This window comes from Cuculus canorus, chromosome 14, assembly GCF_017976375.1.
Source record: "Cuculus canorus isolate bCucCan1 chromosome 14, bCucCan1.pri, whole genome shotgun sequence".
In the NCBI taxonomy this organism is placed as follows: Eukaryota; Metazoa; Chordata; class Aves; order Cuculiformes; family Cuculidae; genus Cuculus; species Cuculus canorus.
Genome location: NC_071414.1, coordinates 13,330,954 through 13,356,003, shown reverse-complemented (window position 1 = coordinate 13,356,003; position 25,050 = coordinate 13,330,954). Strand labels below are relative to the sequence as shown.

General features: G+C 53.0%; 1 protein-coding gene across 2 annotated transcripts in view; it reads left to right on the top strand.

Moving 5' to 3' along the window:
- LARP1 (La ribonucleoprotein 1, translational regulator) overlaps positions 1 to 24,942 on the top strand; it is a 47,007-nt gene extending 22,065 nt beyond the window's left edge. Inside the window, exons 3-20 of one of the 2 annotated variants that reach the window (XM_054079345.1) lie at positions 7,656 to 7,717; positions 9,336 to 9,401; positions 10,196 to 10,364; positions 10,952 to 11,083; positions 11,277 to 11,420; positions 12,046 to 12,208; positions 12,493 to 12,637; positions 12,865 to 13,039; positions 13,845 to 14,014; positions 14,301 to 14,660; positions 15,561 to 15,684; positions 16,276 to 16,481; positions 16,574 to 16,680; positions 17,052 to 17,203; positions 17,467 to 17,611; positions 17,835 to 17,944; positions 18,401 to 18,528; positions 19,066 to 24,942. In XM_054079345.1, the coding sequence (XP_053935320.1) occupies positions 7,656 to 7,717; positions 9,336 to 9,401; positions 10,196 to 10,364; positions 10,952 to 11,083; positions 11,277 to 11,420; positions 12,046 to 12,208; positions 12,493 to 12,637; positions 12,865 to 13,039; positions 13,845 to 14,014; positions 14,301 to 14,660; positions 15,561 to 15,684; positions 16,276 to 16,481; positions 16,574 to 16,680; positions 17,052 to 17,203; positions 17,467 to 17,611; positions 17,835 to 17,944; positions 18,401 to 18,528; positions 19,066 to 19,287 (2,780 nt within the window). In that variant the 3' untranslated portion in view covers positions 19,288 to 24,942. Of the gene's footprint in view, positions 1 to 7,655; positions 7,718 to 9,335; positions 9,402 to 10,192; positions 10,365 to 10,951; positions 11,084 to 11,276; positions 11,421 to 12,045; positions 12,209 to 12,492; positions 12,638 to 12,864; positions 13,040 to 13,844; positions 14,015 to 14,300; positions 14,661 to 15,560; positions 15,685 to 16,275; positions 16,482 to 16,573; positions 16,681 to 17,051; positions 17,204 to 17,466; positions 17,612 to 17,834; positions 17,945 to 18,400; positions 18,529 to 19,065 lie in introns of both variants that reach the window. The other variant, XM_054079344.1, reaches the window with a different exon arrangement.
- Positions 24,943 to 25,050: the final 108 nt, after the last annotated feature.

Sequence of the window (25,050 nt, the reverse complement as noted above, 5' to 3'; positions counted from 1 at the left end):
CCATGCCTTGTGTGTCTGTACTTACTCGCCTGTAGTTCCTGCTCATGTCACCCCTCTCTATCTCACCACCGAGTTTTTTGTGCCATGAACTACCAGCTGATCTCCAAGCTGTCTGACCCTCTGTCTCCTCCCATGATTTGGCCCACGTGCATGCTCCGAGTTCCCGCAGCCTTGCCTCAGGCACCCTCCTCTCCCAGTTCCGAGATGTCCTTGCTGTGCCTCATTGCCTTGAGCAGCAGCTGGATCAACGTGCGCCTTTTCTCAGGGGCCCCAGCTTGCCTCTGATGGACTGATGTGACGTTTACCAGGGAGCGCTGCCAGCTTTTCCAGCTCTGTTCCCTGAAACGTTTAACCCAATGGAGAGTGTTTGCAGGTGTCCTCGGAGGCTTTTCTCTCTTCTGTGCTGGCAGAGGAATTACTGGTTAAATGTTTTGCTGTCCAGAGACTTCTCTGCACCAGACAAGGAGGATCAGACGGTGCCAGAGGAACCACTCCCCCAGGGGTGATAGTGCCTTTCTCCCTGCCTGAGGAGCAGAGTGGCTCAGCAGTTGTGGGGTTCTTACAGTTTCTGGAGTCTGGTCAGCCATGTGAGCTTGGCTGCATACCCAGTGCTTCCTGAGATCTGGGAACCACCATCTTTCCCAGCAGAGACTCCTTACTTTAGGTCTTGTTTTTCCTTAGAACACTAGAGAGTTTCCTGTGCTGTCTTGTTCTGCTTGAGCTTGGCGTCTTGGGGACCGGCTCAGGGCGGTGCGTGAGCGTGGATCGTGTGTCAAAAGTTTCCTAGAAATCTTCTTCACAAAAGAGCGTTGCTTGAAAAGGGAGTGGAAAGATGTCACTCGCCCTTGAGATAGTTCATTTGCTACCTTTAATAGTAGCCGTCTCTGCCAGGAAGAGTATGTGGTGCTGTTGCTGTTAACGCTAGAAATGCCCGTCAGCATTTCTTAACCTGTGCCTTCCAGAATGCAGCTTGGCCACAGGTTGGAAGGTTTTTATCTTGGACTGTGAGGCTGTGGAGAGAATGGTAATACATTCTAGGTAAGTCCAGACCCTTCCTGTCCCTCAGCTGCCCTGAAAACCATCTTGACTCAAATCCTGCAGATGTGTGTGTAGAGCTTGTAACAGTTACATGTATTTAAAACGCAGCCCTGTTCTTCCACTCCCTGTGTCTCCCTGCGCGGGTCTGCTGTCAGTAGAGAGGTGGGCTTTGCAAGCTTCTTGAGCTGCTTTACCTCCCCTTGCTCTAGGGCTGGCTTAGGAGTATCAGCCAAAGAGATGAGGGCCGGAAGAGATGGGGATATAACTTAGGTGCCTATACTCCCAGCTTGTGACAGTTCTATCCCAGCACAGTCTGTTGAGCCTGCCTGTACCCCTGGCCTCTCTCCCTGCATTTTTTCAGGACAAACTCCCGAGCTCTTGAAGCCTGCCTAGTACACCCAGGTGGGAGTGTTCTCATGCTCTCTGCGGAGCTGTCAGATGCCCTTTTTGAAGTTATTTTTAGCAGGTGATCTTTGCAGCAGTTATAGAGCTTACATTGCAGAGGAGTGTGGGCAGCTCCGTGCTTCCTTTGCTGTTACAGTAGGGTTTGTAAGGTGGAGCTGTCTGCTGAGGAGCTGCAGAAAATTGCTTGGAAAGCTTTGAGCCATCATGCCTGCAGCTTGTCTCTCGCTCCTGCTGAACAGGCTTCCCACGTGCTTTACAAGCCTGAATCCCGCTCGGCCATGCAGCTTAAGGATCCGGTCTTCTGCTTGGTCCTGACCTTGCCTCTTCTACTGCAGTTTTTCTTGCCCATGCAGGAAACTTCTGATATTGCTAAGGCATCAGAATTGTCCCTCTTAACCTTGTAAACAAGGCCAGATGCTGTGCTGCCAGCTGGGAGCGGCAAGACTACATGCTGCAAGTGGTGGGGCCAGCTTTGGTTCTCCACAGTCCCCCGGAGCAGGTGGGAGCCCCTGTTGTGGAGACACTGAGTCCGTTATGCTGGAAGATGACCTTGTGATAACACTTCATTTAAAGCTGTTGGAGAACCTATCCAGTGCTCCCCTGATTTCTCCCTCCACTCATGCACTTCCAGCTACAACTGCAATTTGGTGGGAGGTAGCACCATAAAATGTTGCGAACCTGGAGGAGATGCAGTCTGCCTGCTCTGTTTGACCTGAACCTTGCTGGTTTGTGTATCTTATTTCTTCAGCAAAACGTCAGCATGTCAAGCACTCATTGCTGTAAATCCCAGGCTTTTCTGCTTGTGCATGGAACTGTGGAGACAAGCGTTTCTCATCTCAAGTCTGGCATTAGCCCTGACACATGGCTGAGGCTGATGCTGGGAACAGCTTCTTGTGAGGCAAGTAGAGGTGGAAGCTGCTGCTTGTTCTCTGGAGGTATCTGCACACAGCAGTGCTAACAGATTGTGCTCCCTGGGGAGACTGAGGTCCCCTTCTGTCTGGCCATATTCTCTACCCCTTTACTGTAAGGGTGTGTTGCCCACTGCTCCCATCTTGCTGGTGAAGAAGTGGGTGCAGCAGCGACAGGAGGTGGGCAGGAAGTGTTTTCTTGTTCCTCAAGGTTTCTCTGCCTGTACCTTCAGGGAAGGCTCTATGTGGGATGAGCTCTCATCAAGGAAAACCATCAGCACTGTCGGCAGCAGGCAGGCTGTTGGGAGGGAGAAGTCTTGTTGTTGGCTTGTAGGTCGCATTTGCAGGACTGATCCTGTAGATACCTCTGGAGGCAGTGTGGTGGTGGGCATGAAGCTCACTGACTGTGTCCTGTGATGGCTCAGTCAGGCTCAAGCTCCAAGTCATGGAGTTTGAGAGCATGGGAAGTGATGGGTGCCTTGGGAGAAGCTCTGAATCAGTGCCTTGTCTCTGCTACTGTGTGGATCAGACCACTCCGGGAGAGAGCTGCTTGAAGACTGCAGGAAGGATGAGGACAGGGTTGATGCCCTGAGTTTCTCACATTGGCAAGGTGGGTGTACGCCATCATGGACCCACTTGTTTGCCGTTGGCTTCTGAGGTCTCCTTTAGGACCAGCAAGGGGATTCTTGCACCTGCAGCAGGGTCCTGGCGGATTGGCCAGGGCTGTCTGCCTGCTGGGTTGCTCTTTAAGAGAACTGCCTTCCAGGCCAGAGCTGTCCCACCACATCTATCCTGTGTGTTGTACCCCAGAAAATACCCTGAAAATAATCTGAAGGAGCTGGCTAACTCGAGGGGAAGCAGCTGATCCTCGGGCTCATCTTCTATGCCAAGACAGTGAGCATGCATATACAAACAATGTGAGCAGGTCGCAGTCCTCTTAGGTTTAAGCTGTCTAAAGGCTTCTGTTTTTACTACTCTTAGAAGTTGTCGAGTGTCCATTGTTTTCTCAGGAGGTTAATGCAGTCATTTCTGTGCTGCATCGTTTTGGCTGGGACGTGATCCTCCTCTCATTTGCAAGCTGCCCAGACCCCCAGCCTGCTCAAGGTTCAGCTCACCTTGACTGACCTGCCCTTGCTCATCCTCACCTGGAGACCTTGAAGAAGCATCGCTGGTGTGTCTGTTCCCAAGCAGTGGGTGTGGGCTGTAGTCCTCAGGTGCACCAGGGCCATCCCCTGGAGTCTGAGGAGGAGGGACTGTTGTTTGGAGGCTATAAAGTGGTGAAGTGGATCCCATTCTACTTCTGGCTGGCCGTCCCACATAGTGTTCTTGGGGTCCTCCAGGGAAGCTGGGGATAACCAGTTTGCTCTTCTAGCCTTAGCAGGACCTGTGATATAGAGCATACACCCCTGCCTCAGCCTCTCCAGCACAGTCCAGACCTTTGACTTCTAAACCACCTTCATCAGCAGTTTCTCCTAGGTGCCAGGCTGTGGCTGGAGCAACTCGGAGGCAGGCCAGCTCCTTTCTGATGACTTGGCTGCTGGGGAAGGAGTGGTGTGCTGTGTCAGGGATGCAGTACATGCTGGAGCTGGGGTGCTCTGAGCCCTTGTCTACATTGCATGGATGGTACAGCAGGAGCAGGCATTACAGCTTTCTTGCTAGAGGTGCGGGTTTTTTGTTTTTTGTTTTTTTTTTTTTTTTTGCAGTATAATGCCAGATCTCTGCCCAGCCCTGCAGATTTATTCCAGTTCTTCATCCACCTTCTCTAAAAATCCATTGCAAACTGCACTGGATGTAAGAAAAGGCAGGGAACCAGGTTGGTGGATGTTTGGTTTGATTTCCCAGGTAAGGTAGTAAATGTCTCCTATGCTGAGCGCAGTGGTCCTATGGCACGTGTCCCTTTCAGGGACTCTATTTAGCCATAGAGTTGCTGTCACTCCGGCTGTCTAGTCCCTGTGCAGTGGCTCCTCTCCTTCCAGGTATAAGCCCTTTGCTCACCTGGATGCCCCCGTGAGCTTCTACCTCGAGGGCTGCTGTGCCGCTGCCAGCTGCGGGCTGGAAGGAAAGCCCAAGGTGTCTGCACAGCCGTGGTGCTCACCAGGTGTGTCAGGGAGCAAGTGGCAAAAGCCAAGGAATGCTTTGGCTGTGCCTTGGCTGTGGGATGGGTTTACAGTCCTGGCACTGGGGCCGTGGTGTTCCCACCTGTGCCTTGCCCCCTCACTTGTTAAGAAATAACCCCCTCTTGGCTGGGCAACCCCACAGGCAAGTGATCTGGTTCTGGCCGCGGGTGGCAGATCAAAACTCAAGACCTACTTTTCTGTTCCTGGCTGTGCCAGCATCTGCTCTGTGGCAGATCCTTCCTTTGCTGTGCCCTTGCCAGCCTTGCACTGCTGAAGCCCCAGTTCCTTCTGCCACTGTTTTCTGTGTGCCCTAGTGCAGAGGAGCCCTGGGTTTTTTTTCGGGGCGGGGGCGGGTAAAATGGTGTGAGCGCAACTGAAGATTACTGCCACCAAATAAGTGCAAAAGGAGGTTTGTGAAATGCCAGGAGGTCTGTCAGCAGCTTTTAAGGGCCTGTCTATCAACCAGGGCAGTATCCAGTATCCCCTGCTTGTCCTTGATCCCCTGTGTGGAGCTGAGAAACACCCACTTGCTCCGTATTTCCCAGGTTGATGCAGTTGGGTTTTTCTGCAGCTGGGTTTGGTGAGGGGGTATTTTCAGCTGTGCATAGCAAGATGTGTTGCTGTCCTTGTAGGAAGGTTTTCTTCTGAAGCCTGAGCTCTCAAGGTTAACCCTAAATGTGATTTAGGTGGGTTGGATTTGGTTTTTTAAACTAGTTGGCCAGTGCCTGCAAGGGAATGTTAGCAGGTCTGGGTTTGATGTCCGTGAGCTTGACTATGGGCCTGGGGCCCTTGCGTGGTCTGGCATGCCCTGGAGGGTGCTGGGCATGCACAGATTCTGCTCGCAGTGGCTTTTGGCTCTGCGGGTGGTATGTCTGTCTGTCTTTCTACTAACATAGTCTCACCCCCTCGGTCTCCTGCTGTGGTCTGAGCAGTCTCTACTGTGACTTGCAGATCTGAACTCCACTCTAGTGAGAGCTGCTTGCAGCCCTCACGGGCGCTGGCCTGGCTTCGATCCTTGGAGCAACCTCCTTGCCAGGCTGCAGCGGCTTTCCTTACTTTGTTTTTTGTCTTCTGCAGTGCTCTGCAAATGCTCATTAGTCTTCTCAGCACCTCAGCTAGATAAGGGATGCCTATTCCTATCTTGCAGATAAGGAAACCAGCAGAACTTGTTTCAAACAATCTCCTCCCTCGCCTGCAAAGATAATGGAGTCTGTGGCACCCACCCTGCAGCCTCTGCCCGCGTCCATTCACTAGAGGTTGTGAGAGGGGCTCTCTTTGATCCCCAGAAAAGCATGAGAACATCTGTGGCTGTGAGGGTCCTGAGCTGAAGCAGATGCAGAAAAAGGCTGAATGCCTTTGCCTGGGGCTGCAGTGCGGTGGTAGATGCCCCGGTGGGATGCTCACAGTGAGGAGAACTGTTCTCCCCTAGCCAGAGAGATTGGTGCCTAATCAGGCTGCAGAGCGAGTTTAGTTATTGTTTTCCATGGTGCCAGGCATTGTCAGTGCTGTCGGAGCAGGCAGGGGTGCTCTGTACCTGTGGAGAACTCTGCTGGCTACGGGTTTGTGCTGTAGCACTTGGTGCCTTTTGAAGCTATATTTAGTTGGTGGCATCTGTGAGCACTGAGTAGAGGAATTGGGGGGCTGTTTTGAAAGCACTTGCTCTTCCTATGCCGGCAGGGAAAATTCAGAAGCCTTGTGGCAAGCTTTGTGCCATGGAACTGGGATTCTCAATGAGGTGCACGTGGAATGAGTGAGGAACAGGGACTGCTGCTGCTCGTGGCAGGGCCAGTGCAGGTGGGCTAGGGGAGAAAGAGGAGGATCTGGAGACCTAGCTGAGAGCCTGGGCTCTCCTGTGGGCGAAAGCCCCACTCGGGAGCCTTAGAGAAGGAAACTGGGGAAGGGTAGCGCACGTGGCTGAGTCCTGCTATGTCTGACTGCTTTATTGACACTTCAAAGCCTCTAGCTCTGAGCAAGGCTGGGCTGGCAGGATGAATCACAGGTTTCAAGCCTAGGAAGGGGACTGGTTTTGATCATCTAAGCAAGGTTGTCCTGCCTTATGCAGGAGATCAAAGCCAGCTTTGAGTGGAGCTGGGTAGGCTATTCATGGTGTTTCCCGGGGCATCCCCAGATTGCCTCTGCGACTCCTTAGGGCTTTTCTCTTCACCTTGCTCCCACCCTCACCTCAGCCTGAGGTGCTTTTCTTTTAAATAGAGCCATCAGAGTCAGCAGAAATTCTTATTCCTGCCCCTCGAGGCAGGGGCTGGCAGGCTCTCTTCCTCTACAACAGCAGTGCTCTGCAGAAAGACCCTTGTACATGTTCCTCGCGAGGCTGGTTTGTGTTCGGCTGCAGTATGCTGCCCTGTGTGGGCCTGCTCATGATCTGGAGACCTTGCCAATAGACCTGGGAAGGAGAAAACAAGTAGAATTTCTTTTTCTGCTTGTAAATAGGTGGTGTGTGAGCTTGGATACAAGACAGGTCATGGTGGGGCTGACCTGCTGTAGGTTTTGTGTGAGGTCTGTGGTGGTTTGAACCTCAGCAGTTGCACTAATGCACACATAAAACACCGCAGGGACACTGAAGTGCCTAAATACTTTCAGCTGTAGAAAGATTTAGGCACTTCTGAGATCTGGCTCCTTTTCTCTGTATGTTGTCTGTTGTGAAATTGCTGCCCTGTGCTGGGGCACACTGGAGATCAAAGCACGAGACCAGCAGTGCCTGTGTGCTGCAGATTTGTGTGTCCCTCTGTCACAGCCTTCCTCTGCCTCCTGGGGAGGGCCAGCTGCACTGGCGTGGTGATGTGCCTTGCCAGTGCAAGGGCACGTTTTGCTGTGTGTAACAGCAGATCAAGTTCTGCGTGGCTCTGTGGCACTTTGCAGAGCGAGCTGAACTCCTTGCCACCCCTCCTTCCTGGCTGGCAAGGCCAGGTGGAGGGGGCTGAGCTAAGTCAGGGAGTGCCTTCCTGTGGCAGGATGGGGTTAAAGGTCCATTTCCTGCCCACCTGGATTGAAGAGGAGTTTTCTAATGTTGATGAGGTCCTTCCGGAGGCTTGGCTCTCTCTGTTTTCTGTTCTTCTTTTCCTCTTGGCTCTCCTTTACTGAAGGGGGACTTGGCTCGCTTCCCTCCAGAGCTAACACTTCCACAACCATCAGCTGTGTCTTAAGTTTTGTTCTCCTCCTCCTCTTGCAGAACTTACAACTCCTGCGAAAGTGGTGAGGGCTGCCAACCCGAGACAGCGTAAAGGAAGCAAGGTAAGGGTGTGTTTGCTGTCCCACTCACGGGCCTCCAGCTCCTGGTGCAGTTGTCAGTGCTGTATGAACATCTTGAGGGTCTGGTGAACAGACCACTTCATTTGCAAGTCTAGTTGTGGAGGGGTTGACGTATTGGCCTAGTTGTTTGCAAGAATGTGGAGGAGGACTTCGTGATTCTCCATCTCCTTCAGCGTTTTAGTGGTCTTGCATGCTGTGTTTCCTCTTTTTCTGCCCAGCTAATCCAGGGAGGAGACCTTCTCACCTTCCCTCTTGCAGGGAGGCACTCAGAGTGCAGTCCTGGATGTGGACAGCCTCTTCCCCCAGTCCCAAGGACACCTCAATTCCCTTGTGGGCTTAGCCAATTCTCTACTTTCCAGTGTAGGTGGAGTGGTGCTGTGACAGCAGTGTGTCCCCAGGTCCTTTCTTCCCAGTCCAACCTGTTCTTTACTGGCACACGAGAGCCAGGGTAATTGATTTCAGAGTAACTCATTTGGAGGAGCCAGAGCAATCTGTTCCAGAGGATGAAAGTGTGTTGGAGGGATGTTTGCTTCTGAGGGTGTTGTGTGCAGCTGGGACACAGCTAGGGGCATGAGCTGTTGTTGGGTCCCAGCAGCTAGCCAAGATGCATCTGAAACTTGATACCGCTTCCTTTATCTGTTACATTTTGGGGAGAAGAGGACTCTGGGAATGGAAGGTGCCTCTGTCTCTGAAACAGGCATGGCCATGCACTGGAAGTGGTTTTACCAGGAAACCTGCCTCCTGGGGAGAGGAGCATGGCACGTGAATGTAGAGATGCGATCTCCTGAAGGGCTTGGCGACTCCTAATTAATTTAGAAATAATAACCTCACAAGGGCAATGAGGAGTTTCCGTGCCCAGCCATGATTCATCATGTACCTGGGCAGCTCTTTGGGTCCTTTTCTCTCTGTCCTGCCAGTCCTCTCTGAAACCTGGAAGAGGTAAAAATGAATGTAGCAGCCAAGTCACTTAGTTGAGAAGTGACTGGTGGTGTTCCCTGGGGTTATGGGGTGTCTGGAACCAGGGAGCTCCCATCACCATCAGATACCTGCTTGAATTTTCCCACCAGCATTACTGCAATGCAATGATCCCTTTGCTTTGTTGTTGCCAGCACTTGGTTGCAGTTGGGCTCTTAAGTGAGGCTGTGCCTAGCTGTAATCTGCCACTAGGTGGAGGCAGCTTTTTGATGGGCTATTGTTGGTTCAGGTGGATTTAGGATGAGGAAAGCTGTTGCTTTCCCCATCTCTGGGATGGTAACTGTGATGAATGATTTACAGTGGGCAGCTTGGTGCCAAATGCTGATGCTGGGGCAAAACATCTGGTGGGAGCTGGGAGGGTGGTAGCTTACAGGGCTGGTGGCAACCGCTTTACAATCCGTGATAGCTATAAACTTGTCTGCAGTTTTTTTGGGGATTAATTTGAGGGCCCTGCTTGTGTGGGAAGAGGGTCTTCTCTTGCAGTTTGGGTGTCACCCCCAAACCTCCTGGGGACAGCCATCTGCAGGATGCTGGTGGGTTGTGGCTGGCAGGGCTTCTGGCTGCTGATGCAGGGAACAGCATCCACAGCCTGTGCACTAATGAGATCTTTCTCTTTGAATATGAGGTTGGTGACTTCGGTGATGCCACAAATTGGCCAACGCCTGGAGAAATAGCCCACAAGAGTGTCCAGGTGAGATCACAAAAGTGAACCAACAAGCAGGATAAGGCACTTGCAGACCTCTCTGTGCCTCTGGAAGCACTGGCTGAGCCAGGTCATTTGGGGTGCTGAGCGTCAATGTGGAGGCAGCCAGGAATAGCATGCAGGCAATTTCCTTTTAGGGCTGCCCTGTGTGTCGAGATCCCTCCCTTGGTGCTATTCTGGGAGCCTGGAGCCTGGTCTAAACCCCTGGGTTGAGGGAAGCAGGTAGGGCAGCTCCCAGACCTGTTCCCCTTAGGGCTGCATAGCGCAAGAAGGGGCCTGGGCAGAAGCCAAGATTTCCACAGGAGAAACTGAAAATGCAGGTGATGGAAGCGTGATGTGCCCGAGGGGCATGGCTTTCCTGTCCTGCTACGGACATGGGTGTTGTTGAAACCTTTCTATTTCTGGATGCTGCTTTGCCAGCTCCTGGCTGGCTGTCAGGGCATGAGGGTCACTCACCATTTTGCTGTTGGGATAGTCTGGTCCACTGTAGGACACCTTCATCCTGGAGTGCCAGTCTTCCTGGGCAGCCCGTCTCAGTATTGTCTGTGCCTAGGGATTGTGTCTCAGTGCAAGTGCTTCCCAGCGTTTGTAGAGGCCTTTTCCCTGCTCAGATGTAAGTCCTTCCCCAGGAACAGTGCAGCTCTGGAAAGTACGGAGCAGGGATATGGTCGTTCTAGGACAAGATCTTCCTGTTCTTGCTCTTGTTTGGACAGCTGGGGTCTGCCTCCAGCTCTGCATTTCTGCTACCTCTCACATCTCTCCTGCACTGGTGTCTCCAGCAGCCACACAAAGCACCATCCCTCCGGAAACTGCCTGTCAAGAAAGACATGAAAGAGCAGGAGAAGGGAGATGGGAGTGATGGCAAAGAGAGTCTGAAAACCAGATCTGATGAGTCTGGAGAGGAGAAGAACGGTGATGATGACAACCAGAAGTCAGCCCAGAAGAAGAAAGGTAAGACAGACCTGGCAGGGACAGTACACCAAGCTCAGCATGTCTCCCCCTTGTAAGACCCACAGCCAGGTGGAAGCACCCACCCTAGAGGCCTTCCTGCAGGACGTGTTCCCAACGTGGGGACAGCTGTCGTGAAAAGGGACAAAGTGTCATTTTGGTGGGAGCAGATGGAGCAAGGCCTGAGTAGGGGTGTCAGTGTGTTTGTCTGGGGAGCGTGGCAGTAGTCTGTCTCACGTGTGCTCCATGGTGGCACAAAAAAGCCCCTGACTTTGGGTTGCATCAGCCGTGGTTGACATATGGGCTTTATCAGCCCTGAGCCCTCAGCAGGCAGAAAGGGGCAGAGGAAGGACAAGTGCCGTGAAGCAACAGGGGAGTTTTGTGCCACATCCCTCCGTGCCAGAGTGTCCTGATCAGAGCCCTTCTGCGTTCAGTGAGGCCGGGAGGGATGTTTGGGGACAGGCTCAGTCTGGAAGCCCCCCCTGCTTTCTCTCCTCCATGTGTGGGGGCTGTGTGGTAAGAAGGGGCTGCGGGGGAGGAAGCAGATGCTCTCTGAACCTGTGTCACACACAAACCCTGTCCTTTTGCAGGCAACAAACACAAGTGGGTCCCTTTGCAGATAGACATGAAGTCAGAGGTGCCTAGGGACAAAACGGCCTCTCGGAACAACCGGCAAAATGAGCAGCACAGGCACCCCTCCAACAACCGCAGCGAGCTGAAAGGTGGGGGCTCGGGCTGGGGACCTGCTCTCCCTGCCCTGTCTGAGGGGCGGAGCAAAACCCTGGTGCCCACGCATGGCATGGGGCAGCAGGCATGCTTCCTGCATTCAAAGGACTCCAGTTGCAGCGGGTTTGCTCTGGGAGGTGCATTTATCCTATAACACTCCTCCTGTCTCCCTTTCCCCATCTGCTGCAGGCTGGCACCCAGACAACAAGCACGAGCGCAGCTGGCAGGACCACGATGAAACATCCAGCGTGAAGAGTGAAGGAGGAGCTGTGCGAGGGGCCTTCCGGGGTCGCGGCAGGGGTCGCGGCAGGGGCCGGGGCCGTGGCAGAGGAGGTGATGACTCTGAGTTGTCTTGTGACAGTAGGGAGAGAACAGGGCATGTGCTGAGATGTGCAGAGCTCCAGAGTGGACTGGGGAGGGAGAGCACTGCAGGGATACAGGGAAATATTGTGGCAGGTTATCCCAGCTGATGAGTTGAGCTGCTTTTAATAAAAGCAAATTATTCTTATTAGTATTTTATTAATGTCTTTCTGCTGCTCAGGCCAAGCTCTTCCACCTGTTTTCTGCCCCTTGTAGCCCTGCGAGCATGAGTTGACAGCCAAGCAGGAGTCTTGACTTACATGGTGAAGAGCATGTGCACTGACGTTTGGCAGGGCAGTGTTTGTGCTAACCCTGACACGGCTTCAGTGTATGGTCTGTGCGTGTCACAGTCTGTCCCATTGCTCCTGGATAAGAGGTCTCCTGGCCTCTTTGGCTTGATGCATTGGGGCTTCACTGGGATCCCTTCTGTGGTGTTGACTGAGAGCAGGAGGAATGAGGGATGTAGGTCAGTTATGCCCCATTGTGGGCTGCAGCGGGGATGCCAGGAGCAGTGCAGGGAGGTCTAGCAGTGCAGAAGTCCAGCCCTGTCTAGCAGACCCTGGGTGCTCTGTTCTGACCCTCACCTGGTGTCCCACAGGGCACTTCGACTACCAGTACGGGTACCGGAAATTTGATGGCTCGGAGGGCTCTCGCACCCAGAAGTACGCTAGCAACATCACTTACTACTTTGACAACATCAGTAGCGCCGAGCTCTACAGCGTGGACCAGGAACTGCTCAAGGACTACATCAAGAGGCAGATGTAAGCACCACCTCTTCTCCTTGTTCAAGTGTTGGTTGTTGGTGGGATGTTCAGAGATGCTCTCCCTGAAGACTGTGTAGTTAATCCCTTGGGTGGGATTAGAGCAGAAGTTTGTTGACTCTGTGCCATGCAGAGTCAGCTTAGAGCAGTGGCTTGCCCCAAGTCTGGGCTCCCTAGGCTGTCAGTCTTCAGCCTCTCAGTAGCAGAAACGGGGGATTATTTCTTTGGGGTGCCCAGAGGAAGGTGGCTTGGAGCTGCATCTCACTGATGTGTTGTCCATGCAGAGAGTATTACTTCAGCGTGGACAACCTGGAGCGAGACTTCTTCCTGCGTCGCAAGATGGACTCGGATGGCTTCCTTCCCATCACCCTGATTGCGAGCTTCCACCGGGTGCAGGCACTGACCACTGACATCAGCCTCATCATCAAGGTGAGGACAAGGACTGATGAACTTCTCTTCTTGTTCTGTTTCTTGCTACCCCTGTCTGAGGTCTGTTTTCTAGGTGGGCTGTGGGTGAGATGCAAGCGGAGTTTTCTCTTGTCCTTGAGCTGCTCTGTCCCTCTCTTGGTCCTCTTAGGGAGGAAGGGCTGCATGTGTGGCATTCAGCATGCCAAGACGAAGCCCCCAAGTTAACTGGCTATCACTTTTTGTTCCAGGCTCTGAAGGACAGCAAGGTGGTGGAAATCGTGGATGAGAAGATCAGGAGGAAAGAGCAGCCAGAAAAATGGGCTCTGCCTGGCCCTCCTATGGCTGACTATACACAAACAGACTTCTCACAGTTCATCAACTGCCCTGAGTTTGTTCCCCGGCAAAGTTTCCAGAAAGAGACAGGTGAGCACTGGGGAAAGGTGGAGAGAGGTGTGGGAGGCAGTGTTGGTACTGCAGCAGGACTGAGAGTCGGGAGTGTTCCCCAGGGCCGGGATCTAGTGTTTACTTTCTGCTTGGTGGCGGGAGCTGGTATGCTGCTGGTTCTGTACATGGAGAGGTACAAAAGAGACTTGAGTCTGTGGCCTGTCCTCTAGGGGCTGAAAGGATTCCAGGGGAGTCAGTCTTGCTGGAAGTCTATTGGCTATGCCTAGAAATGCTCTTCCACTGCTGGGCAGAGCAGAGGACGGCTCCCAAGCCCAATCTTTCTTTCCTTAGTGGGTGAAGAGATGCTGGGTACAAATGCAGCAGCAGGTATGGAGTTGTCAGCTGAGTGCTGGGGCAGGGTCCGTTGTCCTTCATGGGCTTCCTCATGCTGTTGTCACCCCATCCAATGAGGGTTAACAGGAGCAGAGTCCAAATGGAGGATCTCGATGCTGCTGTTAAGAGTTGGTTTAGCTGGAGAAGGTCTGTTCCTACTGGCTCCAGGCTGTCTTGGGAAGTTTTCTCAGAGAACAACAGAGTGAGCACCTACTTTAAGGCTCTGTGTGTCAGGGGAAACTGTAACCTGCAGAGCTCTAGCCACCACTAGCATCACAACCTTAACAGGAGATGATGGGGTTTTTGCCCCAAACAATTGTGGGCAGTGTACTGGTCAGCCTTGGCCACTGGGTGCTCACCAGTCCCACAAGCTATGGCACACTGCCAAAATAACACAACCCTCCAGGCTCCCTCCCTTCTGCTAAAGCATCTTGTGGCTCTTTGGCTCTAGAATCTGCTCCTGGCTCCCCACGTCCTGCCAGCCCAGTCCCCACCAAGACAGAGGAGGTCAGTAACCTGAAGACTATGCCCAAGGGCCTGTCCGCAAGTCTGCCAGACCTGGATTCAGAGACATGGATTGAAGTGAAGAAGAGGCCTCGACCCTCTCCGGCCAGGCCCAAGGTAGGTGGTGATGTAGGAGCTGTTGGGGTGGAGTTCTCCTGGTTGACTGGTTCACTTGAATCCTAAGTAGGTAGGTTTGAAATGAAATAGGGTCTGTTAGTTATGGGAGTGATGTCCTGGCCCCATGTTTGGAGCTGCTCCATGGTGGTGTAAATGAGGTGTTCACCCCAAATGGGCAGCTTCTGCTCGTGGTAAGAAGATGTGGGGCAATCGTGGGGTCTCCAGGCAGTAAGCTTGTGCCATTTTACAGTCTTTACCGTGTGTCATCCTTGCCTTCCACCTGTAGAAACCAGAGGAGTCAAAGACACCACAGCAGCAGAAGCAAAAGGACCAAGATGAACCTGAGGAACTAGACTTCCTGTTTGATGAGGAGATGGAGCAGATGGATGGCCGCAAGAACACCTTCACTGACTGGTCTGACGAAGATTCGGATTACGAGATTGATGATCGGGATGTGAATAAGATCCTCATTGTGACGCAGACGCCTCCTTACCTGCGCCGGCATCCTGGCGGGGACCGGACTGGCAACCACACATCCAGGGCTAAAATGAGCTCAGAGCTGGCCAAGGTGATCAATGATGGGCTATACTACTATGAGCAGGACCTGTGGACAGAGCAGTTTGAGCCCGAGTATTCGCAGATCAAGGTGAGAGCAGCTGATCCAAGGAAGGGAGTGTTATGTGAGTGTGGGGCTCCTCATGGGGAGCTTTGTGCGCAGCAGCCTGGACACCTTCGTACTGTAGGGTGGAAAGGGCGGTACAGTGGGTTACAGCCCATACATGGGATAGAGCCAAGATGGGATTAGTCCTCTTGTAGAGCTCGGGATTCCTGGCTCCCAGTGTCATGTTCTGTTGTGTCAGGGATAAACACAGCTCTAAAGTGGCATAAGGTTGCAAGACAGGTAAACAAAGTGCTGGTGATGAAGTGACTTGAAACATAAGGTCCATTGCTCCACTGTCTGCTGGAGTCTTAGCAGACAGTGACAGGTCTGTGGAGGGAATGGGGTGTCTCTGCACTATCCATAGCGTCTAGTGCTCCATGGCATGTTCCACTGGAGACCACACTTACTGGAGATGGGTTCATTGATGGCTGCTCTGTGCTTGGCCTGTGCTCTTCTGTGCTTTGCTGCCAGCTTGCATGGACTTGGGCTTTTTATAGAAAATTCATCTGCTGCTTTGAAACATTTGGTTCTTAGCTTGGTGATTCATGGTCGGGAACTTGCCTAGCCTTGTTCAGCAACTAAAGTTCATTTGGCTTCAAGGGCGGGATGGCCTATTGGAGCTCCCAGCTGAGCTCAGTGTTCACACGTCTGGTACCTGGCACATTGCTGAAGCCGTGCTGCACTTTGAGGGTGGCAGAAGCTGAGAGTGTGAGAGCAGGTGGCAGAGGGACTGTGTTGCTGGGGCTGTGGGACTTTCTTATACGTGGGAGGGTTGTGCCCCAGAGCATTGTGGCTGTTGCGCAAGCAGAGAGGTAGTCACAAGTTGATGGGATGAGGGCAGAAGAGGGCAATTGGTTCCTTCATTGTCGTTCTTTTCCAATGCAGCAAGAAGTGGAGAACTTCAAGAAGGTGAATATGATCAGCAGGGAGCAGTTCGACACCCTGACCCCAGAGCCCCCTGTGGATCCAAACCAGGAAGTCCCTCCTGGTCCCCCCCGGTTCCAGCAAGGTAAGAGATAGGGTAAATGGATAGAACTGGGTTTGTCCCTGTTTTGCCTAGTAAGAGGTCATCACAGACTGGGTAGGAGCTGGGGAGAAGGAACTGGAGGCACTAGTGTGTTGAATTATCTTGCCCAGAGTGATGCTTTTCTCCCAGCTGAAGAGTTTTGGGTTCCAGAAGGGCAGACCCAAATGTAGAGGTGTCCCAGCAGAGGGAGGACACTTTTTCAGACTTTGTAGCTCCCTGGATGTGACTCTTCTGTTGGACCTGCTCAGAATACCTGGAAGGCAGCTGCCCACTGAGCCTCCTGGGGCCTGGTGCCCTGCCCTTCTCCTGGTGATGGGAGGTTTGTCACTGCTGTTAGCTGCTAGGAAGCAGATACCTTGTGGGATTCCTGGAAGCTCAGTCCTTGGATCTGCTGCTAGGCTTTGGGCTGCCTGGCCAGACTGGATTTGAAGCTGCTTGTCCCAGAGGGTTTGATGTGTTCTTGCCTTTTCGCCACTGCTGCTTCCTGTGTGCTAGATGGGTGTTCCTTGGCTGTAGCGATGCTCTTGTGCTCAGAACTCAGTATGACCTAGGGTGGGGGATTTCTGTCTGCAGTACCTACAGACGCTTTGGCTAACAAGTTGTTTGGAGTTCCTGAGCCTTCGACCATCGCCCGGTCTTTGCCTACAACTGTACCAGAATCACCCAACTACCGCAATGCCAGGACCCCCCGGACCCCTCGCACGCCTCAGTTGAAGGACCCAACGCAGACACCCCGCTTCTACCCAGTGGTGAAAGAGGGCAGGACGATAGATTCTAAGGTGAGTGGGACCAGGGCTGGGGTGTGGGATGGGAGCTCCCCAGAGGAGCGTGGGGAGGGGGGTACAAATCCCTGATGCACCATTTGTTGCAGACTCCACGGAAGAGGAAGACAAGGCACAGTTCAAACCCTCCAATGGAGTGCCATGTGGGCTGGGTGATGGACTCGCGGGAACACAGGCCTCGAACCGCATCTATCAGGTACTGGAGATGGGTGTGCAGGGTCATGGAGGAGCCAGAAATGGGAAAGGGAGTGAGTGTAGGAAGGATGGGGAAAGGCAGCATCTGGTCTTGCAGGAAGGCTCTCCTGCAGAAAAGACTGAGACCAAACTTCTCCCTCCTGGAGGGAGCTGAGAAAAGTCTGAAGCCTTGGAGTAATGAGATGAAACTGTTGGACACATTGGTTCCCTTCCAGTAGGATACCCCATAGCTCAAGTCCCAAACCCGGAGTAGGCAGTCACAGGAATTTGGTGGGATGAACAGACAAATGCCATGGGGTGGAGTGTGACCCTGTATAACTATCAGCTGGGTGATGCTAAGGAAAGCTGTTGACGGGAGTTTTTCATGCTCAGCTCCAGCCCCTCGGAAGGGACCCCAGCTGTTGGAAGCTATGGCTGCACCCCACAGTCCCTGCCCAAATTTCAGCATCCTTCGCATGAGCTGCTCAAGGAGAATGGCTTCACACAACACGTCTACCACAAGTACCGTCGGCGCTGCCTTAACGGTAGGGATGCCTGCACCTCAGGGTGTGGGGCAGGGTGTCTGCGCTGGGGGGCAGGGTATGGCCGTGGAGATAAGCAAGAAAATGAGCAGGAGGTCCTACAGGACAACCTTGCTGATAGGTGATAGCGTACGCTGCGGCTCATGGTGTCCAGCGCTGGGACTGGTTGTAGTCATGGCACCACAGGGCATGTACATGAGCTTCTGCGCAGAGCTGGCTCCCTGGGAGAGTATCTGCCTTGTAATCATTCCCTCTTCTCAAAACAGAGCGGAAAAGACTGGGCATTGGTCAGTCCCAGGAGATGAACACGCTCTTCCGATTCTGGTCCTTCTTCCTGCGAGATCACTTCAACAAGAAAATGTATGAGGAGTTCAAGCAACTAGCTGTGGAGGACGGGAAGGAAGGATACAGGTAAGAGGAGGGGCAGAGTGGCATTTCCTGGGAGGGAAGAAGGGTTCAGCATTTTGCAGGGCTCAGCAAAACAAAGGTAGCATCTCTGCCTTGCTCAAAGATGTGACTGAGGGTGGCACCAGTCTTTCCTGCTGGTACACAGCAGGGCTCTTGCCTCAAGAGCCTCTCTGCCTGAGAGTTGTGTGCACCACTGTCTGAGTTCCATGTGCTGCTCTGTTCCCAGGTATGGTCTGGAGTGCCTTTTCAGATACTACAGCTACGGGCTGGAGAAGAAATTCCGGCCAGACATATTTAAGGACTTTCAAGAAGAGACCATCAAGGATTATGAAGCTGGTAGGTGCCTCCTTTGGCCTCCCTGGGGTTTACAGTGATGTAGCCTGACTGCATGACTGTCTCGGGACTCCTCTTATGACTCTGGGGGAGCCACGTAAAGCTGTACAATAACGTGTGTGACGGGGACTGGCTGGGCATCCTGTTGCTTGCTTCATGGGAAAGGGTTGGGATTGCAAGTTCACCGGCCTTGAAGACTGCTGAGACACCACTTCCTCTAGGATTTCTCAAGTACCTGTGTTGGCTGAGCCTTGTCACTGTTGGGTCAGCACAGAGCCTGGGGACATCCCCTGTCAAGAGGGCTGCCCAACAGGTTATCCATCTTGCCTTGGTTGTGTCCACCAGTGGGACAGAAGGGTCCAATGGGGTTGACTGGTGGGGAAGCCTGGAGGAAAGGGTTCCGATGTCTGGTTTGGTTTTTGTCCTGCTGATGTCTGGTTTGGTTTTCTCCCCTTCCAGGACAGCTCTATGGGCTGGAAAAGTTCTGGGCCTTCTTAAAATATTCCAAAGCCAAAAATCTGGACATTAACAGCAAACTGCAAGAATACCTCAGCAAGTTCAAGCGCCTCGAGGACTTCCGAGTGGATGTGAGTAGACACAATGCTTGCACCACACTGATGGGTCCTGCAAACACCCCTCAGGCCCCTCCAAGAAGGGTTTACTGCCCAGTCTATGTTGTGCCAGGCAAGGGAATTCGGTGACACCTAGTGTCGTGTCCTATCATTGCAGCTGGGCTAGGAACAAGCTGTGGGGGTTGAATATTGCAAATCCACTTCAGAGCAGCTCTCTGGGGAATAGGGTGAGCCCATCTTCCCTGGGGAGGAAGGAGGAAAGCGAGCCTTGATGCGTTGAGTGCAGCCAGTAGTGTGGAGCTTCGGCTTCTGGACTGTGTCCGTGTGGGAAAGAGGTGCCTACGAGGAAGTTGTCACCTTTGTGCTTGACTGGAAGTCAGTCTGTCAGGAGATCTGGAGAGGAGGGCACCTGTGTGCCTGGGACAGCTATATATATTCCTGGTGGATCAGGGAGAGAGGTTGCAACTAGAGGTTTGCAGGAAGGTTCTTCCCAGAGGGAGGACATCTGCATTTGGAGAATGCTGTGCTGATACTGGGGTGCTTCTCTTCCAGCCACCCATGGGGGAGGAAGGTGGACACAAGAGATACCCTACGACGTCAGGGGGAGATAGCAGGAAGCGCTACCCATCCCAGTCTTCCAGCAAAACGGTCAGCCAGTGCCCAGCCAGCCAAGCCCACGCCTCATCCAGCCAGCCTGCGCCAGAGGATGCCAAAAACCTGAGCCACCAATCTCCCGCCCCATTGGCTGCAGAGTCGCAGACAGTGGGGAAGTAGAGAGGCTGCAGCGTCTGCTTCCTCCTGGGGGACAGGGTGGGTTGGTGGGGGACTGACTCGGAGAAGGGGAGACGTGAGGGGGTGGGGCAGGAAGGGAGCTGGAAGGTGGGTGCCCAGGAATAGGCTGCTTGGGAGAAACTTCAACGCACACGATTTTTTTTCTCTTGTGGCTGGAAAGCAAAGATGATCTGCATGTAAAACACCGTTTTGCTATTACAACCCTGACCAGAGCCAGACCTGCTCCCTGCAGGCTCAGCCTTTGCTTTCCCTTCCCTCCCCTCCTGTGCACACACTCATGTCTTAGTGTCTCTTCAACAAAAAATGTTCTGGCTGGGTTGGAAAGGGGAGATTTTTTTATTATTATATATATATATCAAGTTTTAAATTATTGCTAGAAGTTCGTCTGGATTTACCAAAACAAGTCTGCACTGTGCAGCCCCAATGACTCCCTTCTGTGTTCCCCCTCGGATTGCAAGGCAGCCTGTTCAGGAAGCTCGGAGGAGCAAGGTTCCCCAATGGGGAACTGAAGCCGCAGTGTGTGTCGATGCTGCGGAGCCTCTGATCTCCACGACCTGGCTGACTTCTCCCATTCCATATATGGTGGCACCTCTCTGACACACACTGCTGTGGCAAGGAGCATCACCCTGTTCGTCCTCCCAGTTCCTCCTTCCCAGCGTCTTTACCTCCAACCTTCCCAAGGGTCTGGCTCTCCCTCCACCTGCCTCTCCCTTCAATCACGGACAATTTGGAAGTCAACCAAAGGACCTTTGCCAAGGATAGGCTTGTTCTGACTCCCTCCTGCAAGGACGACTGGTGGGAGGTCGGCAGGCACCTGGACTCAAGCCTGTGTGGACAGTGCACCCACTGCCCCAGGAATGCCCATCGCATGCAAAGACAGGACTTTGCTGAAGGTGGTTTTCTCTTCCTTTTCCCTTGGAAATAATGAAACAACAACAAAAAAACACATAAACCCCTCTAAAACAACAACAACAAAAAACTTTAAAGACACATCTCCCTTTGCTTTCTTCCTTGGAAATATTATTGAAGAAAAAAAACACAAACGAACAAAAAGAACAAAAAAAAAAAGTTGCCTTATGGTGGAGCTGGGCTGGGGAGGCATGCTGGCTTCCTGCACCCTGGGGCATGCTGGGCTCTCTGTCCCCCTGGCCCAGAGACTCCTCACGGCATTGCTGCCGAGCTGATCTTCCCCGCGGCCTTTCCTCTGACTCCGCAGCTGGCTCGGGTGCCTCACCCCTGTCGTGGAGAACCGCTGTCAGTCTGGATTCTCGTGGGGGAAGGTGCTAAGGGCAGTCAAATCCAAGACTTGTGCTCATGAAGTAGTTGAAGCCGCTATGTTGTGTATATACCGTTGTAGCATCCTCCCCGTGACAGTGACTGTACCTGCTTACGGCCTTGCTTGGATCCCCTATGCCCTCTCCAGGGACACTGCAGGGGGAGATTGGTCTGCTCTGCACTTCTGGCATGAGGGGAGAGATCCTTCACAGCAGCTGGAGGGACCAGCCTTGCTGTGAGTGAGTGGGAGGGCTGGCATGTCCCTGGTGCCGCTTAATGCTGTAGCTTGAGGAACCTGTCTCGCAGCCATCGCTGGCCCCGGGACTACTGATGGGACTTGTGCTGGGCACGAGCAGGAGCCCTGCCTGGCAAAGGAGGGCTCTCACCTGGGTTTCCTTGTGTGTCATGTCTTGGCAGGTGGCTCTATAGAGTCTCCTGCTCAGTGCAATGTCCCTGTGCATCTCTGAGGGCTGTGATAACACCATGCTGCTCCTTCCTCGGCTGAGGCAGGAGGTTGGCTGCAGAGCTGCTGTGGCATTTACTTGGTTCCTCCAGCCAGTGCTGGGTGGGCTTTGTCCTGCAAACCCTCCCCAGGCTCGTGAACAGCCCCCCTCGCAGGGGTCCTCTGTGTCAGAGTGGTGAGATCTGCTCTCAGGATGCAGAATTTAGCTCCAGAAAGTTGTGCCTCTGCCATAAATGTAGAAGTTCCTTCTCAGCCAGAGCTGCTGCTGTGCTTGGTCTTGTGGGTTGGGATACTTTTTTGCAGCTGGTGTGGATGTCGCTCTGGCACTCTGTCCTCATGAGCTGCAAAGAGCTTGTGTGTGTGGTATGGAGCGGGCACTGCAATGGGCTACTCAAACATGCAGTTAATTGCATTACCTTCTCTGCAAAATCATAAGGTCGTAACAAACAGCGTTTTCCTAACGTATCCAATTGATCCAGAGCTGCATCTCATCACTGGAGGAGTTGTCGTCTCTTGGGCTGTTTCTATACAGCTGTAGGGCTGGTGGATGAGAGCAGCCAGGAGCGAGTGGAGATAAGAGGGCAAGTAGGAGCAAGTTGTCAGTCAGCAGTGGCTGTGGATGCTTGCAGGGCACTGGCTGGAGTTAACACCTTCCCAAACTGACACTGCGTCCAAGATGCTGCTGGAGGAGGTGGGCTGGTCCACGGGGAACAGCTTCGTGAACTGCTGCTAGAATTGAAAGCACAGCTGGGTTTGAGGGAGGCTGGGTAGCTGCTACTTCGCTGTTTCCTGGTGGTGTGATCGTGCCCTGGTCTGTCCACCCCTGCCACATCACCCCACAAGCTGGTACTGCTTACAGGCCTGATGGCAGCACACCAACCTGTCCCCAGCCTGTGGCTCGCTCCGCTACAGCAGCAGTGGTCTGGATTGTGGGGTGGAAACTGGGCAAGGCAGGCGAGTAACACTTGTACAATGCTGTGGCTGTGACTGTTATCTCTGGGTTTTCTCCTCTCTTGTGAGGAGTCAGATCTCTGAGGTTATGGATTTGCCCCTGATTTGGGAAGGAGGAGCCTCGGGGGGGTGGAAGTGGGGGTTGATCAGGGGCGTGGGAGGTGTGTTGCTGGCTGTTAGCAAGTGGAAGTGGGTCTGGACGTGCTGCAGGTGGTCCTTGCTGCTGTGTCACTCTGCTCCTCTGGTCGGTGCATGTTCTCTTCTGAAGCCAACTGTCTGTGTTTTAGCAACAAATTAAATAGGAAATGAGGAGGAACGAGCTTCTCCGTGGAGTGGCTCCTGATGCAGAGTTGTTGCTTGTGGAGCAGACTGTGGAATTGCTTGGGTAGTAGATAGAGATAAGGAAGTTCTCAAATTCTGAGTTGATCCTAAATTATTTTTTAATTTTTAAGGCTAAGACTCTGAAGTCTTGGCACAGAAGAGTTTACTCCCTCTCCAAGTCTGTGGTTTGTCACATCAGTGTGGCTGATGAAATGCCCCTGCTTCCTAGGGGACAATGGGTCAGAAGAACAATCCCAGCTGTCCCGCCACCCTCTGGCTTCATGGGCCGTGTGCCTTCTTTTACTGTCTGTCAGGCAGCAGCGTAGCCAGGGAGCAAAGAAAAGGCAGATATCGGAGCCTGAGGCAGTTGTTGCTTATTTCCACCGGCCTTTCTCCAGACTGAAGGAACATGGGCCCTTCATTCCTGCTCTCTGCTGGGGCTCTGTGCCCACCAGTCACAGTGTGGGTGGTGTCAAAGGGCAGGGAGCCCTCCTGTGCTCTAGTTACGGGGCAGCATGCTGCAGCTCTGTGCTGTGCTGTGGCTGTAGCGAGGCTGGGGCTGTGGAGCGCGTGGTCAGTGCTGAGGAGGGGCTGGCCATGCCAAGGTTTTCCCGTGTCCTAGGCTGCCACAGGGGACAGGTCTGCAGAGGCACCTTCCCTCCTGCTGCATAGCTGCATACAGGAGGCATCGTACCCAGCTCACTCCACCGCTGGTCAAAGGGACAGCTGTCGAGAGAGGGGCTTGCTTTGAAGAAGCTCTTGCCCTCCTGCTGAGGAGGGAGCTTGGCCTTGCTTTTAGCTTGGATGCTTCAACACGATCATGTTTTGTTCTTTTAGTTTTAGTGGTCTGAGTGATCAGGCGTGCGTACTTCTGTGAATGCTGATCCATCGTGATCCCAGCAGGCGAGGGCTGCGCCATGCTGGCACCCAGCCACCAGCACGGCTGGAGGGAGCCCTGTCTGCTTTAGGAAAGGCTGGGGAGCCATCAGGCCTGCAGGCAGAGCAGGGGGAGTGCTCCCCATCTTACCCCTCTGTTAGGGAGGTCCCAGGCTGCTGCAGCCGAGGCTCCTTGCCAAGGTCTTTGGGATATAGGTGGTTGCAGTGGGTACAGAGCTCTGGCATGGGGTCAGGAGTGGAGGTGGAAGGTGTGTTTCGGAGGAGGCTTTCTTGCTTTGCCATACTTTGTGGGGAGGAGGGGGAGATAATTAAACAATTACCCTGCTGCTCTGTTTGCCAGTCTGTCCCTGTCCATTTTCCTGCTGCCCCCCTTCCCTCCCCCTGATGCCCCCGATGCTGGCTTGTCAGTGTAGCCCTTGGGGTCCCTTGCATTTCGGCAACTGCTCGTCTTGCTTGGGATGGTCAACTGTACTGTAACAAAACAATGCGTTAACCTCAGTATCCTGCTGGATCTCTGTACATGTCCTGCAAGGCCGTGCAGAGGGGGCCTTTGGGCTGTTAATGCCTTTCCAGTTATTTTATTAAAAGGAAAAAAAAAAAAGGAACCTGTAAATGTAGCAAGCTGTGTTTGCAATGCTTGTTTTCTCCTATCTCCTCCGAGACTGGTTATGTCACTTTGTCACCATTTTGAAATGGATGCTGGGCTCTTTTTAAGAGAGGGTTGCTATACTTGGTGTTAAATGACTCACTGACTCCGGTTTTTATTTCATTTCCAATACCAGTACCAGATGAATCAGATGAATGACTTTTTTTTTTTTTGGCTTTTACAAAATGTTCATCTCGGTGGCGTGGAGCGGGCGGCCAGAGGGCAGCGTTTCAATGAGTAGTTTACAGTCTCACTTTCTGCAGACACTTGAACATAGGACCGATGTATCTGTGACAAGCACATCCCCGCTGGTGGGAAGCTCCCGAGGAGCGGGGAGCACCCCGGGCCCAGCCAGCCCCCTGCGGCACGTGGGGCAGCGCTCGGCTCAGCCCCACCGTCCCCACGCTGTGCCCGGCTGCTCGCTCTCCAGCTGCCAGCCCCAAACAGGGGCTGGTGTGCGAAGGGGCCACTTGGCATCACTTGGTCCCTGGGGCAGCCCCGCTCCCCCTCCTCCTATCCCAGCCAACATGTTGTGGTCCCACTGGAGTTGGAAACCTTTGAATCTGTAGCTCAGAAACACCCGCTGAGCTGCGCCCCGGCGAGGGTGGCCCTCTGCTCGCTCGCCTGGAGCAAAAAGGGTGATGGCTCAATGTGCTGGCCCTTCTCAAACCCTGTGTGTCCCAACCTCAGCTTTCTGTTTCCCAAAACTAGAAAGTGTGTGCAACCTTCTTCAGCTGCATTTACCGTAGAGACAAACTTAAAATGACTCATCGCAGACCATGTATCACTTGGGAGGAGAATCTTGTTAATATGGCCCGCTGTACATGATCCATCTTCTGTCGATAGTACATAATCTTTGACCCATGTGCTAGGATCATCATCACGTATAAAAGGAAAAGAGAAAAGTGTAAAATACTTGAATGAGAGCTTGTATTATAACATTAATATTATTCAGAGTATCTGCTTTCTAGGCTGATGTGATTCATTATTCTAGTAATGCTTTAGTCCTTTGTAATTTGTGGTAATTATGCTTTTTCCTTTTTAATACAAAAAAAATGTATAAAAATAAAAACTTCAAAAGGCAGCACGGCCTGGGTGTTCTGTTCTGCTGGCCCGTCCTCCCCAGGGGCAGGGCTGGATGGACGGGCTGGGTTCATCCCTGCGTGGTTGTAGGTGGGGAAGAGTCGGCATC